Raw genomic sequence first — 18952 nt, 5'->3', positions numbered from 1 at the left:
AGCGGGGAGCAGGTCGCTGAGAGAGAGAGAGAGAGAGAGAGAGAGAGAGAGAGAGAGAGAGAGAGAGAGAGAGAGAGAGAGAGTTTTGAAGAGGCGGGGTTAGAACCAGGTACCGCGACAATCGATTGGTGGGGCAGGGAGGAGCGCCGGCCCCTTATTGGGCGTGTTTAGGGAAATTTGGAGAGAAGGCGGCGGGGCGGAGTCGAGTAGACGGTGGTTTCCAGTTAATAGGCGGGTTACGGGATGGGATGGGGTGGCGGGAGGCGACGGCTGGTTCCGAGAACCGGGACGGGAAACTGAGGTACTGGGCTAAGTGGGCTCCTCCATTCTCCCGCGGGGCAAAGCGCTCGGCGTGAGGACGAGTGGCGGGTGTGTGCGAGGGGAGAGCCCGCGAGCTTCGTGGTCTTGTGAACGCGTGACGGTATGGGAGATTACCCGTATAGGGGGGCTTGGCTGGCTTTTCATGGGACTGGGCATTATTCCTATTCTGAAGCGATAAAAAGTAGAACGTTTAAAAAAAAAAAGGGTCGTGCGTGCTGAAAACGTGAATCTTCCTACTGCACCGTCCCTTACGGAGGGTGTCCAAAATGGACTTGGAGAAAGGAGAAGGAAGAACTGAGATATATAAAAGATGTGAGGGTGTTTCAGGCTTTTAAAAAATGTTTTCTAGGTCCTGCTTAGTCTCCCATTACCGTATGTTTCCCACAGCTCACTAAACAATTTTACCGAATTACTGTATCGCAGTTAGCTGGCGTGGATGAGTTTTTCATTAAATTGAAGATGCTTTCGTTTTCTAAGGAAATGGTAAAGGATTTACAGGAGGGGATTTTTCTATTCTCCGATCTAAGAAGACTTAGTTTCTTCTGGTCCCTGAAGGGTTTGCCCCCCCTCCCATTCTTGTCTACCTTAACCACTGCCGGAAAAAAGTTGCAGCTTCTTCAGAGGACAAGAGGGAATAATAATAATAATAATAATAATAATAATAATAATAATAATAATAATAATAATAATAATAATAATCATAATCATAATCATAATCATAATCATAATCATAATCATAATATTGGAAGGGACCTTGGAGGTCATCTAGTCCAACCCCCTGCTCAGGCAGGAAACCTTATACTATTTCAGGGAATATAATTTTAGATCAGGAAGTTAATATTCCCTAAATGGAACTACATGGTAGTGACAGATTTTTCTGAAGATTCATCATTGTTTGTATGTGACTTACACAAAAAGGGCAAATGGGATATGAGGAGTTACTCTTTACATAGAAGGCCATTGGGGCTTACACCCATAAGCATTGTTAAACAATTTTTTTTATGAAAGTATGTGAAATTTTTAGATTCCAGGATTTAGTTTTCGCCATTTACTGTCTGATGTCATCAGCCTTACGTGTGTACAGTTGGATGTTTCATGGAAAAGTAATGTTGCTTTGGCCTGTTACAGTTGGTGGGGTCATAGTATCAACTTGTTTAAATATCTTCCTTTCTTTCTCAAAAATTAATGAGCAGAAATAATGCTGTTTCTCACTAGTCATTTGTTTATATGCCTTCTCCCTGTTACTGAGATGGATTCTCTGCCCATCCTAGAGTTGGCAGAATATACTATTTTTATTTATTATTTTTACAAATAACTCAAGGTGGCAAGCATATCCAACACACCTTCCTCCTCATGTTTTCCCCACAACAACCCTGTGAAGTTGGGCTGAGAGCAAGTGACTGGCCCATAGTCACTCAGCCGGTTTTCATGGCTATAGTGGTATATTTATTACCAATGTCTGTCCTACCTCTTGTTTTTTTATCTTCCCAGCCACTATAATCACCTGGTTTCCTTCTAAGGAAATGGGTGACAAAGCCTAAATAAATTTTACACACCTTGTGACTGACTTTGAATGGTGCTGAATAGACCCTTATACAGTTAAGAATAATGTAAGCTTATATCTGAACAGAGATAAGAGGAAGGTAATGTTACAATCAGAGAGCTAGTATGGTGCGGAGGTCAAGGCACCAGGCTAGAAACTTGGAGATTGTGAGTTCTAATTCTGCTTTAGACCTGGAAGCCAGGTGGGTGATCTTGGACCAGTCAAGGGTGTTTTGAAAAATGTTGCCAAGAAAACAGCAGGTATCCCTACCCCTGTGATGGCATGGAAGAAGAAGAAGAAGAAAAAGTGTCTGCGCTGTGCTTATGTGGAAGAAGGGAAAAACTTAAGGCACAATGCAGAAGAATGAGGACAGGCTTTATAGCAATTCAGAGATAGCCCAGTGATTCCAGAACATGGTATAAAGGACTCACAAGGAAAGGGCCTGAGAATAATGTGACATTTTGTATGATTGCCACCACCTTGCTAGAGTTTGCTGCTGCTTGTCCTGGTCCCTCCCCCAAATATCCTGGGATAATTTCTAAATATCCCCAATGTCACATCGATTCAGAGCATTGTGCAGAATTTAAATGGTTCCTAATCTCAGGCATAGTTGATTACTGCCACCAGCAAATAACCCTGATGAATCAAAAAGAAGAAAGGTCCCTTTTGACATATGATAGGCCATGAACCTGGCTTTTATTATGTGTACTGATCCTATCCTGCTGCACTCCCTAGTGAATGTAAAGTGTAAACAAGAAATCTGGACTGAACTCCCCCCCCTCCCCTCAGAAGCAGAATTGAATTAAAGTAGAGATAATTATTAATTATCCTCCCTTTGTTGTTCTCTTCAGCCTTTTGAAAATGGCTGGATGGCTGCCTCTTTCTAAAGCAGCAAAAGCTGTTAAGATGTCATTTGCTAATTTTTTTTAAAAAAACTGAATTGCAAAGAAAAATAACTTGAATTATCATTTATTTAGTGCAAGATACATTTTAAGTGTTATTGGACTATATAAGATATGAAATGGTGCATACACTGGTTCTATTACTACATCTCTGATGCAGCCTGTGTTGCGATCTTGTGAATGTGGATGTGGTGGTCTTAGTACTGGAAATATTCAACTAGAAGCAGGGAAGCCAGTAATTTGGATTTCTACACCCAGCAGAAGGTTAGACTTGATAGTCTGCATGTCTACATTCCAACTCTGTGGTCCTAGAACCTTATGGGGGGAAAATACGAGATTTGAACAATACATAATTTTTAAAAGCAGTGTAAATGATTTAAAATGAGATTAAAAAGTACCTCTCCTTGAATCCTAGACTTGTGCAGCTTTCTATCATTGTTCTTTTTCCTTCCTTTTCCTGCACTTTCAAATAAGTTCAGAATACCATATATACCGTGGAATTACATCCTTAGGCTGGACTGGGAGCAGTTTGTTGACTCGGGATCATTTAGCTCAGTAAACTTTATAGCTGAAGGTAAAATTCCAGTCTAGATTTTTCCAACTGAGATTCATTATAAGACGGGCTAGCTATCTTATATTGCATCACGTATTTCAAAGTTGAGCTTCGACTAAATCTTGTTCCAGATTAAACAATGGGTTTGAGGTGCTAGTATAATTGACATCGCACACAGTGTGAACAGCATTTCATTAATACTTCTTAACTGGCTTTTCTTTTTCCCTTAAGTCATTCCTTATTTTATTCGGTTCTCTTCTGGTTTATTCTCCTGGCTTATTCTCCTGAATTATCACTCTTCGTGAGAATTAGGCTTGATTCTGTGGTTGTATATCACCTTGATGTACATGGTGTGGGAGAACTACACTAAAAGTATCTCTCTTACTTCAACAAGTGGAGTTTCTAGATGCATGTTTGCAAAAGAATGTGAAGTTTTTCTTTCAGCCCTTCTCATTCCAGTCCAGTTTTTTTCTCCCCTGACATCTGTTTGCCAGCTAACAGTACTGCAAAGGCTGCAAACTTTTAGTAAGTGAGTGGCACTATAGAGCTTTCCTAAATGCCGTCTTTCCTCATAGTGGTTGTTCTCTTTGGATATTTTTGCTTGAAGCAAACCTGGTTTGTACTCTGAACCTGGTTAATGGGATGGGGGAGGATTTAGCTATTTCCCTTCCCCTCACTGGTTAATTCCTCAGATCCCTCAGTTGTAGAGGTCTTAGTGCTCTCTGAGCTTGGCTGTTTGCTTGCAGACTGTTTGTTTCTCATCTAGGTAAGGTCAGCAGTGCCCATTCTGATACTAGAGCTATACAACAAACAGTGTGTTATAAATTCAGAGTTAGTTGCCTTCTGGTGAGTTCTACCCTGGGACTGCTTTTCTAGGTTTCTTTTTTTCTTGTAAAATACTTCGTTGTTTTTGTCCAGATGCACACGTGCAAAACGTGTTTCCATCATTTGTTTATACTTTGTTGTGGCTGTGTAATAGAAGTTCTGAAGGCTACTTAAATCTTCTAGTGAAAGTCAAATTATCAGTCTTCCTATTAATTTCTTGGTTGGCCTTAGATCTTTCCAGTTCTGCTCACATTTAAAACTTCCCCACAGAGTGTTCGTATGGATAAGCAAACTTCAGAATTTTACATATTACTTTTTGTATGTCATTTGCTGTGTTTAGAAATGATTTATTAGGTCTTTAAAAATGGGAACAGGCAGTATTAATTTATTGGCGAAAGTTTAATAGACTTTTTATGCGCATGCCAAAATGTGCCCACACATGACATGTGTGTTTTTCCAAGATGTGCCTCTCCCTTGCATATTACCATTTACTTTTGTAACTCTTCCCTCTTTCGTTGCACTTCCAAGGAAATGTTGGCAGATGCTCCATATATTATAGGAGAAGATGAAAATCCACCCATATTTTAGTCAAATGCTTTGGACCAAGATTCTTTTTAAAAACTATTTTGCTCTACTTATTAAAAGGCTCAGCACGAAGGCCAAAGCCCAGCCCTAATTTCTGTTCAATAATAGCACTGAAAACGGTCTTAGTTTTCAGCAAAACGTCTTTGGTGAGCTAATATTATTGCAGTTTGGTTGAATGAGGGTGAGAAAAGACCAGTTAATAACAAGTAGCAAGCAGCCTTGGCCAGATAACTTTCTTTCTTTCTTTCTTTCTTTCTTTCTTTCTTTCTTTCTTTCTTTCTTTCTTTCTTTCTTTCTTTCTTTCTTCTTCTTTATTTGATTTGTATACCGCCCTTCTCCCTAAGGACTCAGGGCGGTGAACAGTGACATAAATATCAGAATGCACAAATACAGATATTGAAAACAAATTAAACCCTAATTTTGCCCAAATGCAGAAGATAAGTTACCTTAAAACAATAATTACAACAGAACCCATAGTTCAAAATTCGGGCACCGGACAACTGGCATGTACTTATGGCAGTTGCATTGTCCCAAGGATCATGTGATCACCATTTGTAACCTTCCCAGCCGGCTTCCGACAAGCAAAGTCAATGAGGGAAGCCAGATTTGCTTAATGACCTCATGATTCACTTATAACAACTGTAGCAAAAAAGGTCATGAAAGAGGGCAAAACTCATTTAACTGCCTCACCAACAATGTTGGGCTCAATTCTGTATTCTGTCAAAAATCTGTATTCTGTCAAAAATCTGATAATTTAAGCTTTGTAGAAATTATCTTTTAGAGTTGTTTTAAGACTGTTCTGTGTCTTACTGTCCTCCCACACTGAAAAATTGGGTAGTGACTCATCTTCCTTTAAAGGATAGGTTGTTGTAGCGTTAATTAGTTTTATTTCTGAAAGACACTTCTCCAAGTTCAAATTTATTTTGGAGACTCTTCAAACTTCTGGGAAGTTACTGCCCACAGAGCACATGGGATCATCACTAAATGTTAACATGTATGTACTTAGCCTCTAGATTTGAGCTTCAGGGAAATAAAAATCAACAGTCCCACTGCTAGACTTTTTAAAAAATTTATTGGCACCTTGTAATTTTCTACTTTTTCTAAATCTGTATAGATTTAACTTTCACCTTTGTCAATCTAGATTTTTTTTTGTTTGCTAGTTTTGCCTATCTCTGATTCTGTCTGAATTCTTCATTTACTCAATACAATCTATAATTTGTTCTGGTTCTGAATCATATTTCACCAGCAAGTTAGAGAGCATTTTGGTTTTGAAAGTTTTTAAGGTTTTAAAAAATTCAGCCAAAGGTTTGAGGCTTTGCCCTTATTTTTGTAATTCCTTTGAAACAATAGTGCTTATTTGAACTTCTTGGAACCAGTCCAGTTGACAAAAAGAGAGTTTTAAAGAATTTCCACATTGTCTTGTCGACAGTTAAATCTTGCTGTCTTTGTAATTTATTATATTTGTAGCCGGTCTCCTTACTCTTGGGGGTCTGGGTCTTCATTGCTTGACAACTTACAACATGATTTAATGGGTAAAAAAGTTCTAGTTCTGTTAGTGTGCGCACAATTGTGTCAGTGCTATGTACCCTCCTTTTGTCCTTTTTGTGCGTTTGCTACACTCATCCTGTATATAAATATAATGTGAAATGAGCAAGGCCAATGTCTAGTAATCTTTTCAAGTACTGAAAGCTATATAAAAAAGAAAAAAGCCAGCTTGGTCAGGATAAGTCATATTCAGTTGCAAGAGCACTGAAAAAAGTGTCTTGCAACTGATACTCGCACTTATAACTGTCACACCATCCCCACGATCACATGATCAAAATTTATTGGGTTGGCAGTTGGGTTTATTTATGGTGACTGCAACCTCCTTGGATTGTATGATTGCCATTTGTGATTTTGCTAGCCGACTTCCAAAAAGCAAAGTCAATGGGGTCAAGCAGATTCACTTAACAACCGTGCTATTATCTTAACAACTGCAGCTGGTTTGCTTAACAACCACGCCAAAAAAGGTCATAAAATTGGGTTTGACTCATTTAACAACTGCTTTGCTCAATTCTAGACTCAATTGTGGTTGTAATTTTAGGACTACCTATGTTCAGGTGTAAAATACATGTATATAATTTAGGCACCCATTTATTTGCTTTATTGAGAAAAACAGTTATTAGCATTTTTCCGTTTTATGAGCACTTCTTGTAGTGAACAAGGCTGTTCATTAGGTCAGGAACTTTATGCACTTTTAGGAATGGAAAAAGGAATAGTTTGTTTGGATTCTAAGGAATATAAACGGCAAGATAAGCAGGAACAAAAGTCCAGCCTGATAAGACAGGGCAAAGTCTGCTAAAGGTGTTAAATTTACTTTGATACATTGCTTTCTGAAATGGCTTTTTGACATGCACTGTGATTTGAAATATAAATTTGGCTTGTAAATTAATCATCTTGGAAAATTCTGGGATCAGTTTTGTATGAATACTCTACAATACATAGTATTCTGCAATGCCAAGTACAATGACATTGGGAACCTAATAGTTGGGGAGGCAAATAGTAAGAAGTGATTTAGGTTGTGTCAAATTAGCTGTAAGCAAAACAAAAAGCCCCCCATAATTATGACAATTATGTCTTTTCCTAAGTTACTTAACAGTCTGGTGACTTGGGGAGTTGATGTTTAGAAAAAATCTATCTGTAAATAATGGAATACATTCTGTGTTCTAATTATATTGTTTCTTTAAAAACGAGCCTTTCCCATTATTGTTGTTGTTAGCTGCGAAGTCATCTCTGACCCATTGCAACCCCATGGACAACGTTCCTCCAGGCCTTCCTGTCCTCTACCATCTTCTGGAGTCCCTTTAAGCTCACGCTTACTGCTTCAGTGACTCCATCCAGCCACCTCCTTCTTTGTCGTCCCCTTCTTCTCTTGCCCTCAATCTTTCCCAGCATTAGGCTCTTCTCCAGTGAGTCCTTCCTTCTCATTAGGTGGCCAAAGTATTTGAGTTTTAGCTTCAGGATCTGGCCTTCTAAAGAGCAGTCAGGGTTGATCTCCTGTAGGACTGACCGGTTTGATCGCTTTGCAGTCCAAGGGACTCGCAGGAGTCTTCTCCAGCACCATAGTTCAAAGGCCTCAATTCTTTGGCACTCAGCCTTTCATATGGTCCAACTTTCACTGCCATACATTCCCATTATTAATCTCTCTAAACTGAGATTTTTGTCAAACTAACTATCAGCCACTTTCTAGCAGTCTTATCAACTTTTAATTTTAGTTAAAAATAGTATTGTAGAAATAAAGGAATTTGGAAAAAAAATCAGGAAGAAGGAGACTTCTGTAATGTAAAACTTTTAATGTTACATTAAAAGTAACATTAATGTAACATTTTAATGTTACATTAAAAACTTTTAATGTTACATTAAAACTTTTAATGTTACATTAAATGTAAATCATATAGGCGTTCCGAAGGCCTGCCTTCGGAACACCTATATGATTTACCTTGGCTCTGGGAGCCTGGACTCTCCGAGGGCTCCGAGGACTCCGAGGACTGTCAGCTGAGCCTGGAGGAGCCCGGAGGAGCCCGGAGGAGTTTCTGGATGGCTTGGTTGGACATGGAAGAGCTGAGCAGAGCCCCGTGATGTACGGCGTTGACCAGCTGTTTGTCGGTGCCGCAGGGGCCGGGCGAACTCCGATGGAGGCTGTTGGACGCGGAGGAGTTGGGCGGAGTCCTGATGGAGCTTGCTGAGGCTGCTGAGGTGCCCGGAAAGAGCCGGATTTTCCACCGGAGTTCTGCTCAACGTGGCGCCGACCGGCTGACCATCTGTGCAGCGGGGGTCTCGAGACCCCCTCAATGGAGCCTGGTGGCGTTCCTGAGACCTGTGACGCCTGGATTAATTTTCTACAGCTCGGTGGTGCTCCGGAACGCCTTCCTGCTGCTTGGGGAGCCGCGTGTTGCTGGACTGACTATGAATCGCGGCTTGGAGCGGCGGGGGGGTGAAAACGCTGGAGTGGTGGAGACGTCATCTGGCTGGTGTCCGAGAGGGCTGACGGTGAAGCGAGTTGGCCTCTCTGACATGGTGACCTGGCCTGGTGGTGGAACGCGGACGCTGTTGCCTCGGACATTTGTGAGGCAAAATTTAATCTCTGCGCCGCCAGAAAATGATTAGACCATGTTGTGGTTTCCTTCCTGACTGATTATCATCCAGTCTTTTGCAACATGGAAGTGACTTATATAATTGGAACTTCTCCTACCATTTTGTGACTATACCGGCTTATTAATCCTGATGTATTTATAGACTCTTTTGCTCTAACTCCCTCCTCTTTTCCCCCCTCCCCTATAATGGAAGGTCCGGGTTATAACCACTGTGGGAGAGTGGTTATGATTTTACATCTGCTGCCTCTCAGAGGTGAGAGCTCTGGGTGGTATTGCTTCCCCGGTTTTATCTACCAGGCTGCTTCCCGGCCTCGACCGCCGTGAGAGGGCGGGATTCGATCTGCTCCGGGGTTTCCCAGCTCTAGTGGCAGTGGAGCTGGGCTGGCTTTCTGGTCATCTGCCTTCGACTTATTTAATTTTAAGATCCTCCCGTGTCGATCTGGTCTGCCTTGCTGTCTTTTTTGTCGGACCTGTTTAAGATCATGCGTCTGACTTATTCTAGCACGGTCTTATACGCCCTCAGGGGGTCCCCCCCATCCTGGGAGCGACCCGCCTTATTCTTTACACCTCCTCTTGATGAAGGGCCCGATTGCTGGGACCCTGAGAGATGGTTGGGCACGGGTAGGGGCCTCCGATATAAACCAAATAAGAGGCCCCTGATTAGTTTTCTGGTTAAATTTTTTAGGAGGTTAGGGAGGGGGGTGGGAACTTCTTTTGGTTGTTCGGATATGGGGGGCAGTCCAGCAACCGTTGTTCAGGCCAGGGCCGGGATTGATCGCGGAGGGGAGGAGCGGGGGGTCGGTTGCCCCCGGGGCTCCAGGGCAAGTCGTGGGATTGCCCATTCCCACGACGTTAGGGAATGGCAGCAGGTGCAGGAACAGAGGGCCGTATCGATCTCAGGGAAGGCCTCTCCGCTACTTGCAAGCGGTGGGGCGTTCCGACCCTCTTGTTCTTCCCCGAGGTCCCGGGAGTGAGGATGTGCAGCCTCCTGAGCTCCGGCTGGTGTACTTGAATGCCAGGTCTGTCGTCAATAAAGCTCCTCTCATCCGTGATTTGGTCGAGTGTGAGCAGGCGGACCTGGCTTGCATCACGGAGACTTGGTTGGGCCCAGAGGGCGGTATTCCTCTGGCTGATCTTTGCCCTCCAGGTTTCCGGGTGCTACACCGGCCTCGGGGTAGGGGTGGGGGAGTGGCTGTTGTTATGAGGGAGACCTTAGGTCCGCGGGAGGCCACCGTTCCCCAGATAGTCGGATGTGAGTCTCTCTTTTTGAGATGTGGCCCTGGTGCGCAGTTGGGCTTGCTGCTGGTGTACCTTTCGCCTAGTCACGCAGCAGCAGCCCTGCCTGAGCTCCTCGATGTCCTCTCTGGGTTGGTGGTTGAGTTCCCGAAACTTATAGTTTTGGGGGACTTCGATCTACCATCTCTGGGAGGATTATCTGAGTTGGCTCGGGAGTTCATGGCTTCCATGACGGCCATGGACCTGACGCAAGTAATTTCAGGACCGACTCATGAGGGAGGCCACATCCTTGACTTAGTTTTCTTATCTGGTCGGTGGTTAGATGATCTTGGTGGGGGCTCTCCAATTATTATGCCCCTGTCATGGACCGATCATCATCTCCTGCGGCTGGTCTTCCGTTTTGCTACCCCCCGCCGTGGGTGTGTGGAACCAGTTAGATGGTACCGCCCCAGACGCTTAATGGATCCCGAGAGGTTCCAGGCAGCGCTGGGGTCCCCACCTGCCTCCCCCACTCACAGCTCGGCAGATGCCTTAGTGGAAGCCTGGGAAAGGGCAGCCACTGAGGCTCTTGACCGAGTTGTACCCTTGCGGCCCCTGACCCGATGCAGATCCCTTCGAGCTCCATGGTTCTCCGCGGAGCTCCGGGAGATGAAGCGTCGGAGACGGGGCCTAGAGAGCGGTTGGAGGTCCAGCCGATCCGAATCCGACCGATTGCGACTAAGAACCTACATTAGGTCTTATCTCGCTGCGATAAGGGTGGCGAGGTCTAATCACTTCGCTACCCTTATCGCGTCCGCAGATAATCGCCTGGCCGCTCTGTTTAGGGTGACTCGCTCCCTCCTTAATCAGGAGGTGAGGGAGGAACCCTTGCAGGGTCGTGCCGAGGAGTTTAACAATTATCTGTCGGACAAAATCGCTCGGATTCGGACCGGTCTGGACTCTGACTGGGCAGAGTCTGGCGATCAGGACACGGGCGGTCTTGTCGATATCACCTGGGAGGAGTTTGATTCTGTGACTCCGGAGGAAGTGGACAGGATTATGGGGAGACTGAGCTCCACCACATGTTTATTGGACCCGTGCCCTTCCTGGCTGGTTTATGCAGCCCGGGAGAGGACACACAGCTGGTTCCAAGCAGTTATATCAGCTTCTTTGAGTGAGGGCAGCTTCCCTGCCGTCTTGAAAGAGGCGGTGGTGAGGCCTCTCCTCAAGAAGCCTGCCTTGGACCCAGCTGTATTGAACAACTTTCGTCCGGTCTCCAACCTTCGCTTTCTTGCGAAGGTTGTTGAGAGTGTGGTGGCGCATCAGTTCCCTTTGGTCCTGGATGAAGCGGATTATCTAGACCCGTACCAATCGGGTTTCAGGCCCGGGCACAGCACGGAGACGGCATTGGTCGCGCTGGTGAATGATCTCTGGAGGGCTCGGGACAGGGGTCATTCCTCTATTCTAGTCCTATTAGACCTCTCAGCGGCTTTCGATACCATCGACCATGGTATCCTGCTGCGGCGTCTCAGGGGATTGGGAGTGGGAGGCACGGTCTTACAGTGGTTCTCCTCCTATCTCCAGGGACGCTCGCAGTCGGTGTTGACAGGAGGGCAGAGGTCGACCGCGAGGTCTCTCGTTTGTGGAGTTCCTCAGGGGTCGGTCCTCTCGCCTCTCCTGTTCAACATCTACATGAAACCGCTGGGTGAGATCATTCGTGGCTTTGGAGTTGGGTATCATCAGTATGCTGATGATACCCAGCTTTTTCTTTCGACCCCAAACCACCCCAGTGATGCCCTCAACGTGATGTCCCATTGCCTGGAGGCGGTTCGGGTCTGGATGGGGAGGAACAGACTTCAACTCAACCCCGACAAGACCGAGTGGCTTTGCATACCTTCATCCCGGGTCTATTCGGATATTCCATCTCTTTCTATGGGGGGTGAATTATTACCCCCCGTAGATAGGGCTCGCAACTTGGGAGTCCTCCTAGATTCACGGCTCACCTTGGAAGACCACATGGTGGCTGTGACTAGGGGGGCTTTCGCCCAGGTTCGCCTGGTGCGCCAGTTGCGGCCCTATCTAAGCCGGGATGATTTATGCACAGTCACTCACGCGCTCGTGACCTCTCGTCTAGACTACTGTAACGCTCTCTACATGGGGCTTCCCTTGAGGACCACCCGGAGGCTCCAACTGGTACAGAATGCAGCCGCGAGAGTTGTGTTGGGAGTCTCCCGATACTCCCATGTTACACCTCTGCTCCGTGAGCTGCATTGGTTGCCAGTTGTCTTCCGGGTGAGATTCAAGGTGCTAGTAATGGTGTTTAAAGCCCTACATGGCAGGGGTCCGGAGTACCTTAGGGAACACCTGCTGCCGGCGTCTACTTCCCTCCGCCCTGTGCGTTCCCACAGAGAGGGCCTCCTCAGGGTGCCACTGGTCAGAGAATGTCGACTGGTGGCCCCCAGGGGGAGATCCTTCTCTGTGGGCGCCCCGGAGCTATGGAACCAGTTACCGGTTGAGCTCTGGACGGCACCCGATCTTTGCTCCATTCGCCGCGATCTGAAAACATACTTGTTCGAGCAAGCCGGCCTGGCCTGAGGGGGGATTAGTGGGGTCTTTTTACTATTTTTATTGGGGTTTTTACCATGTATTAATTGTATTTTTAATCGGGCATGTATTTAATTATCTTTTAATTTTTGTAAATCTCTATGTTTATTCTTGCCCTGTACACCGCCCTGAGTCCTTCGGGAGAAGGGCGGTATAGAAATATTAATAAATTAAATTAAATTAAATTAAATTTTATTTATTAAATGTATAGCCCACTTTGTTGGGTCAATGGGCATATCTATCTTGCTTGTTAAAGTACATATGCCTACATAACAGTGTGCTTGAGAATATACACTTCTAGCCTGCATGGTTTTGACTAAAGAATAATGTTTAGATGCTATAAAAACTGGATGAGTTTGTCATCTTTTCCCTTAAAATAATTTAAACGTTACGAAGGTATTCCAAAATAATTAATTAATTTGGGATGGAAAATTTAAATGTAAGGTACAGGTAGTCCTCTACTTACAGCCGTGTGTTTAGTGACCATTCAAAGTTACAACAGCACTGAAAAAAGTACTTATGACCATTTTTCAGGTACAACATTTGCAGCACCCCCATGGCCACGTCACCAAAATTTTGATGCTTGGCAACTGGTTCTTATTTATGACGGTTGCAGTATCCCGGGGGTCATGTGACCATCTTTTGCAACCTTCTGGCAAGCAAAGTCAATGGGGAAACCAGATTCATTTAACAACCGGATTACTAAACAACTGCAGTGATTCACTTAACAACTGCAAATGTTCCACTCAACAACATACATTTTGGGCTCAATTGTGGTCGAGGACTACCTGTTTTTAATATGTGTGCCTATTGACAACTGTTACATTTAAAAATCCAAGGGCACTAAGTTTTCTGTGTGAGACTCAATTTAAAATTTAGGGAGTTTAATGCACTACTTTTTTTCGGCTGCAGAGTTCATATATATTTGGCACTTTTATTTTCATACAAGTAGTCTTCAACTTATGACCGATTATGTAGTGACCATTTGAAGTTACAGTGGGCTTTTAAAAAGCTACTTATGATCTGTCCCCAAAGTTACAATTCCTGTTACCACCACATCCTCTGTGACCGCGTGATTGTATTTTGGGTATTTGTCAACTGGCTCACAATGACAACTGGTTGCAGCATCCCAAGGTCACACGATCACAATAGGTAACTTTGAAAATGCCACTAGAAAATGGCAAAAATCACTGACTGGATAGGCTAGAATCAGTTAACAACCACATAGTTCAATTAACAACCACATGATTTGCTTAATGACCATGGTGACTTGCTTTACAACCATTGTAAAAATAGAAAATAAGTCCAGTCATATGATGGCTTGACTTGCAACCACAGTGATTTACAACCAAAATTCTGGGTTCTATTGTGATGGAGAACTACCTGTAGAATATATAAGTAAAACATCTAAGGGATACATTTTATATTGGACAGCCCCTATCCCTGTTTTTATTTTATTTTTTTTAATTAAGTACTACTTACTCAGCTGAACTTTCTGTTCCAGCTTAATATTGTGTGGAAAAACTCTGGTGACATGCATGTCTGATTTATATCTTGTGATTTCAGAATTTGCCTCCTTGGATAACACTAGATTTGCTTGGCACGGGGCTCGCTACATCTCTTCTTCAAAGCTTCAAAATTACATTGGTAAGAATGTATTTAATTATGATTTATATTGTTATTCTGGTTAACTTTTAGATGATCTTTGTTTGTGTGTTTTTTGTTTTTTTGCACACCTGTAAAAAAAATAGGGCAACTTATTTACTTGTGTTCTTCTTTGGTATTTTCTTTATAGTTCTCTAAACAAACTCCAACAGCATACAGGAAGGAACGCTAGGGCGTGCTTGTGTAATTTGGCTCTGACCTTTGGGTACAGATGGATCTGGGTGAGATAAAGGACCTGTGTTCTTTGGCAAATATGTTTTATTTAGAGGTGTATTTGTTGGACAGCTGATTTGCTGTTTTATTTTATTCTGTAGTTTTATTTTCTTTAAAATATTTATACTCTTTTCAGGAGTGAGCTTTGGAGAAGCTCACATCTAAAATTAAACAGTAAAAATTCAAATGCCATCAGCATATTCTTAAAAAAATTATGGAAGTGCTTACATATTTCTTCTAATTGTAATCATTATTTTTAGGTTTAATTAAAAATAAATAATTTTATACATGATAGCCAGGGGTTCATCATGTTTCCCCTCATTTTCCTTTTTTTTTTTCAAAAGTAGAGTTCCCAGTTTTCCAGTTTTCTCACGTAAAAGGTTTCTGAGCCCTCTCATAATTTGTATCCCCAGTTGTCTTCTGTTTTTCCAGTTCTTTTATTCTTTTTCAAATTTGACCAGGACAGTATATGGTATTTCATATACAAATATATCATAGATTTGCATAATGGGATTAACATATAGGCAGTTTTATTTTCAACCCTTTTCCTAATAAGGCCCAGCATGGACTTTTGGCTTTTTCACAACTACCATATATTGAGCCAATATCTTTAAAATGAACTATTTACTATGACTAATAACTCATTATATTTATATTTTTATAAATCACATTTGCAAGATTGTCCTATTCCTAATGGCTCTAGCTCAGGAGTGTGAAACTCTCTGCGTCGTGTGACATGTTGCAATGTATCACGACTTTTTGCTCCTTGCCGGAGCTGGGGTGGGCGTGGCTTCCACGTGACGCATCCGACCCACGGCCGGCAGTTTGACACCTCTGCTCTAGCTGGTGAACTATAATAAAAATAGAATATAGAAAACAATTAAAGATGGAACAGTGCTTCACTTAGAGCAGACATGTCAAACACAAGGCCCGGGGGCCGGATCTGGCCCGCAAAGTGGTTTCATGTGGCCCGCGAAGCCATCCTGGAAACAGTGAGGGAACGGCCCCCACTGCCTTGGCCCTGGCCCAGAGACCCTCCTTCTGCCAGAGACCCTCAGATCTGTCCCACTCCTGCCCAGGCCCCCATAGGCACCCTTGATGCCAACGATGTAGAGCTGGCCATGCCCACCCAGTAGGCCATACACACTTTAGCCACGCCTACCCAATAAGCCACGCCCGCCCTGGCCATACCCACCCGGCCCCTTGAGGGCAACCGCAATGCTGATGCGGCCCTCAGTGAAATTGAGTTTGACACCCCTGACTTAGAGGGAACAATGTCCAATTTATCTAACAGACATACTTATCCCAAGGAGCCTTCCACTGAATAAAGGGTTCACTTTGTTTATTTATGTCGCCTTACAGTACTTCACAAAGTAGAATTAAGACAAAAATAATAAGAAACTACCTCAGCATCAACTTTGTAAATTGTAGCTGGTAAAGACAAAACAGCTTAATCATTTTAAAATATAAAGAAAGTGATTTGCCTATTGACAGGACTTCTTTCCTGTGGAGAAAGTCTAATAATATAGCTCTATAGCTAAAGCTGTCACCTCTCTGCCCAATCTTTGCCTCACCTCACTTGGAAAAGAACCTTAGCTTCTGCTTTACTGATTGGGATAATTAAGATAATCTCTGTGATACTGAGATTTTTTTCCACCAGATGTTTATATCCTGTCTTTTATCCAGGAGGGCTTTGATAGAGAGCCTACCTGTCATATTAAGCCTATCTGCTTAATTAAACCTTAATCCTTTCTATGTGGTGCCTTAACCATGAACAGGATTCTCATCTGTTCTAGTTAGCATTATCCAGAATTTGAAGCCTACAGGTAATCCACAATATTGAATTCCACTTCAGGTTAACTTAAAGTAACAGCTGCTTCTCATCCACCTGATGCACTTAACTGTAGAAGCGATAACCATCAAGATTAAGGAGCTGTAAAAGTTTAGATTAAAAAGGTGGCATTTGTGTGTTCAGTTCTACTAGCCAGGTTTAATGTGTTGTGCAAACCTGTCAGCTTAGCTTGGGAAGTTATCAGAATTCAGCAGTTTTTAACATCCGATTTGTGAGACATACTCCCAATAGTCAGTGTTGATTAAGCACTGACATTTATGTCCAAACACACACATAAGTGTAGTGTGTTTCATTAGAATAACTGTTGTCAGTTACCTCTTTCTAGGATGAACGGCTGGGACATCAATCTTAATTACTGTTTGTGCCTCTGTTGCAGTATAGGAACTTCTAGTAATAAAGGAGAAAACGCCTAGATTGAAGGTGAGAAGCAGATCTTTTCTGGGAGTGCTTTCCCATCCTAAATAGGGAGTTATTTGAGATGAAGATGTATTCATTGGAAGTTGATAAACACTGTAGTGTAGCGTTATGGTGGGTATAGAATGTTTAGAATCTAAAGATTTTGTTTGCATATTTCTCCATTGTGATTCTTTATACACAGAGTAGAATTGCTGCTTTCCTAACCTTGGACTATACGGCAAAGAATCTGTTTATAACTGTTAAGTGGTAAAAATAAGAACAGTGGATTGGACTGTAAGTATTCCAGTCTTCAATTGCTTCTTATGGGGGAAAAAATTAACATTATAAACTGATGACAGGTGCTTCTAGATGAAGTTAGTATTGCATAATATTTGAAAATTTTGTAAAGGGCCTGGATTAGATCATCTTCCGTTTGTTTCTAGTAACTCTGTCAACCCACAAAAAGGCAACTCATTGCTTTTAATATTTCTGTTTTTCCCCCAAACAATTATATATCTATCTATATCTATATCTATATCTATATATCTATATCTATATCTCTACATCTATCTATCTATCTATCTATCTATCTATCTATCTATCTATCTATCTATCTATCTATCTATCATCTATTTAAAGTGGCAACATATACAGGCAAACTCCTCAGTACGCTAGGCTCTGGTTTGAGATAGTCATGACTTTCCATTCTGTTGGTGGAAGATTTCCAAAAATTACATGAAAATAAAATTAGTTAGTGATTCCACTACAACCATACAAAAAAAGGATCAGTAAATGGATTTTGTATTTAAAAATGGAAATAAAGACCAGAGGGGAAAGGAGTGCAAGGCAAAGAGAAAAGGAAAGGAAAGGGGGGAAAAGTGACTTCCAACTTTTTTTCAGTTCAGTGAAAGACAAAGTACAGTTACAGCCTCAGCTTTTTGCTTTACATTTCTTAGTAGATGCAAGCCATTTCTGTAATCAAGTAATCAAAAGCTAAGATCAAAGTTTCATTTTTTTCTCTCCTTTGAGCATGAAGTCCAGAAGCTGTTTCTAAGAGGGAATAAATTTCATATTTATATAAAGATTGTATTACTTAGGCCACCTGACTGATTTTATTTTCATTGGTTCACGATAACTTTGGGTTATGCTAATTCCCCAGTTTTTAAATTCCCCCTTTTAAAAATTAATCTGAATGTATGCTAGGTTTGGAGTGCTAGTCAGTCGATCAGATAAGTATTCATTAGTCAAAATAATTTTCAAATTTTTAATTTTTATGCATCATGAAAATAAAATGATGCTTCCGTTGCATCACGAATAGGCTTACGTGTCATATGCATTTCAACTGCTCAGGAGTCAGCATTGCACGTTCCCTCACATCCAGTTCCAAAGAGCTGATCCCTGTTGTCTGACAGTTCTCTTAAGAGGGTTTTGGTACTTCGAAGTTGAGTTAAAAGAATGGGAAATAGGTGTGGGATGGGTGGATTAGGGGAAATACTGTGGTGAGAAAAGAATCATGCCACAATCTTTTGCAAAGGTTTAAAATACACTTGATCAGTTCTTTGATCAACACGACACAGAATGTCGTGTTGCCACCTAACCAGAATTCCACATGCGGTGGGGCTGAATTTATACTGCACAGTGAGGTACACGTTCACGTACGCTTTACTACTGCTTTATGTAATATGGTCATTAATGAGCTGGGCCTGAAAACAGGTGGCGTAATTTTACAAGTTGCCATTGGCACGATGATGTTGTGCATCTTAGATGGGATCCAGGTTGATGTACAGATTTGGTGTCCTCCTTTCATCCCAGCATTTTCTCTGGCCCTTGAAGCCCTTGGATTTGCCACCACAATTGAGCCTAACATTTCTGTCGTTAAGTGAGTTTTGGCCCACGTTACGACTCTTCTTGCCACCGTTGTTAAGGGAATCACTGCGGTTGATAAGTTACTAATCTGATCGCTAAGTGAATTTGGCTTCCACGTTGACTTTGCTTGTCGGGAGGTTGCGAAAGGGAACCACGTGACCTTGGGACACAGCAAAGGTCGTAAATATGAGTCAGTTGCCAAGGATGTGAATTTTGATCACACGAACATGGAGATGCTTGAAAGGTTGTAACTGAAAAACAGTCATAAGCCACATTTTT

General features: G+C 42.6%; 1 protein-coding gene across 4 annotated transcripts in view; it reads left to right on the top strand.

The window, feature by feature from the left end:
- The first annotated feature begins 241 nt into the window (after positions 1–241).
- VDR (vitamin D receptor) overlaps positions 242–18952 on the top strand; it is a 103707-nt gene continuing 84996 nt past the window's right edge. The window contains exons 1-3 of one of the 4 annotated variants that reach the window (XM_083353676.1): positions 242–301; positions 14248–14328; positions 14477–14567. In XM_083353676.1, the coding sequence (XP_083209802.1) occupies positions 14558–14567 (10 nt within the window). In that variant the 5' untranslated portion in view covers positions 242–301; positions 14248–14328; positions 14477–14557. Of the gene's footprint in view, positions 422–14247; positions 14329–14476; positions 14568–18952 lie in introns of all 4 variants that reach the window. The other 3 variants (XM_083353677.1, XM_083353679.1, XM_083353678.1) reach the window with 3 other exon arrangements.

Source organism: Vipera ursinii (assembly GCF_947247035.1).
Source record: "Vipera ursinii genome assembly, chromosome: 2".
Taxonomy (NCBI): Eukaryota; Metazoa; Chordata; class Lepidosauria; order Squamata; family Viperidae; genus Vipera; species Vipera ursinii.
This window is presented reverse-complemented; position numbering and strand designations above follow the sequence as displayed.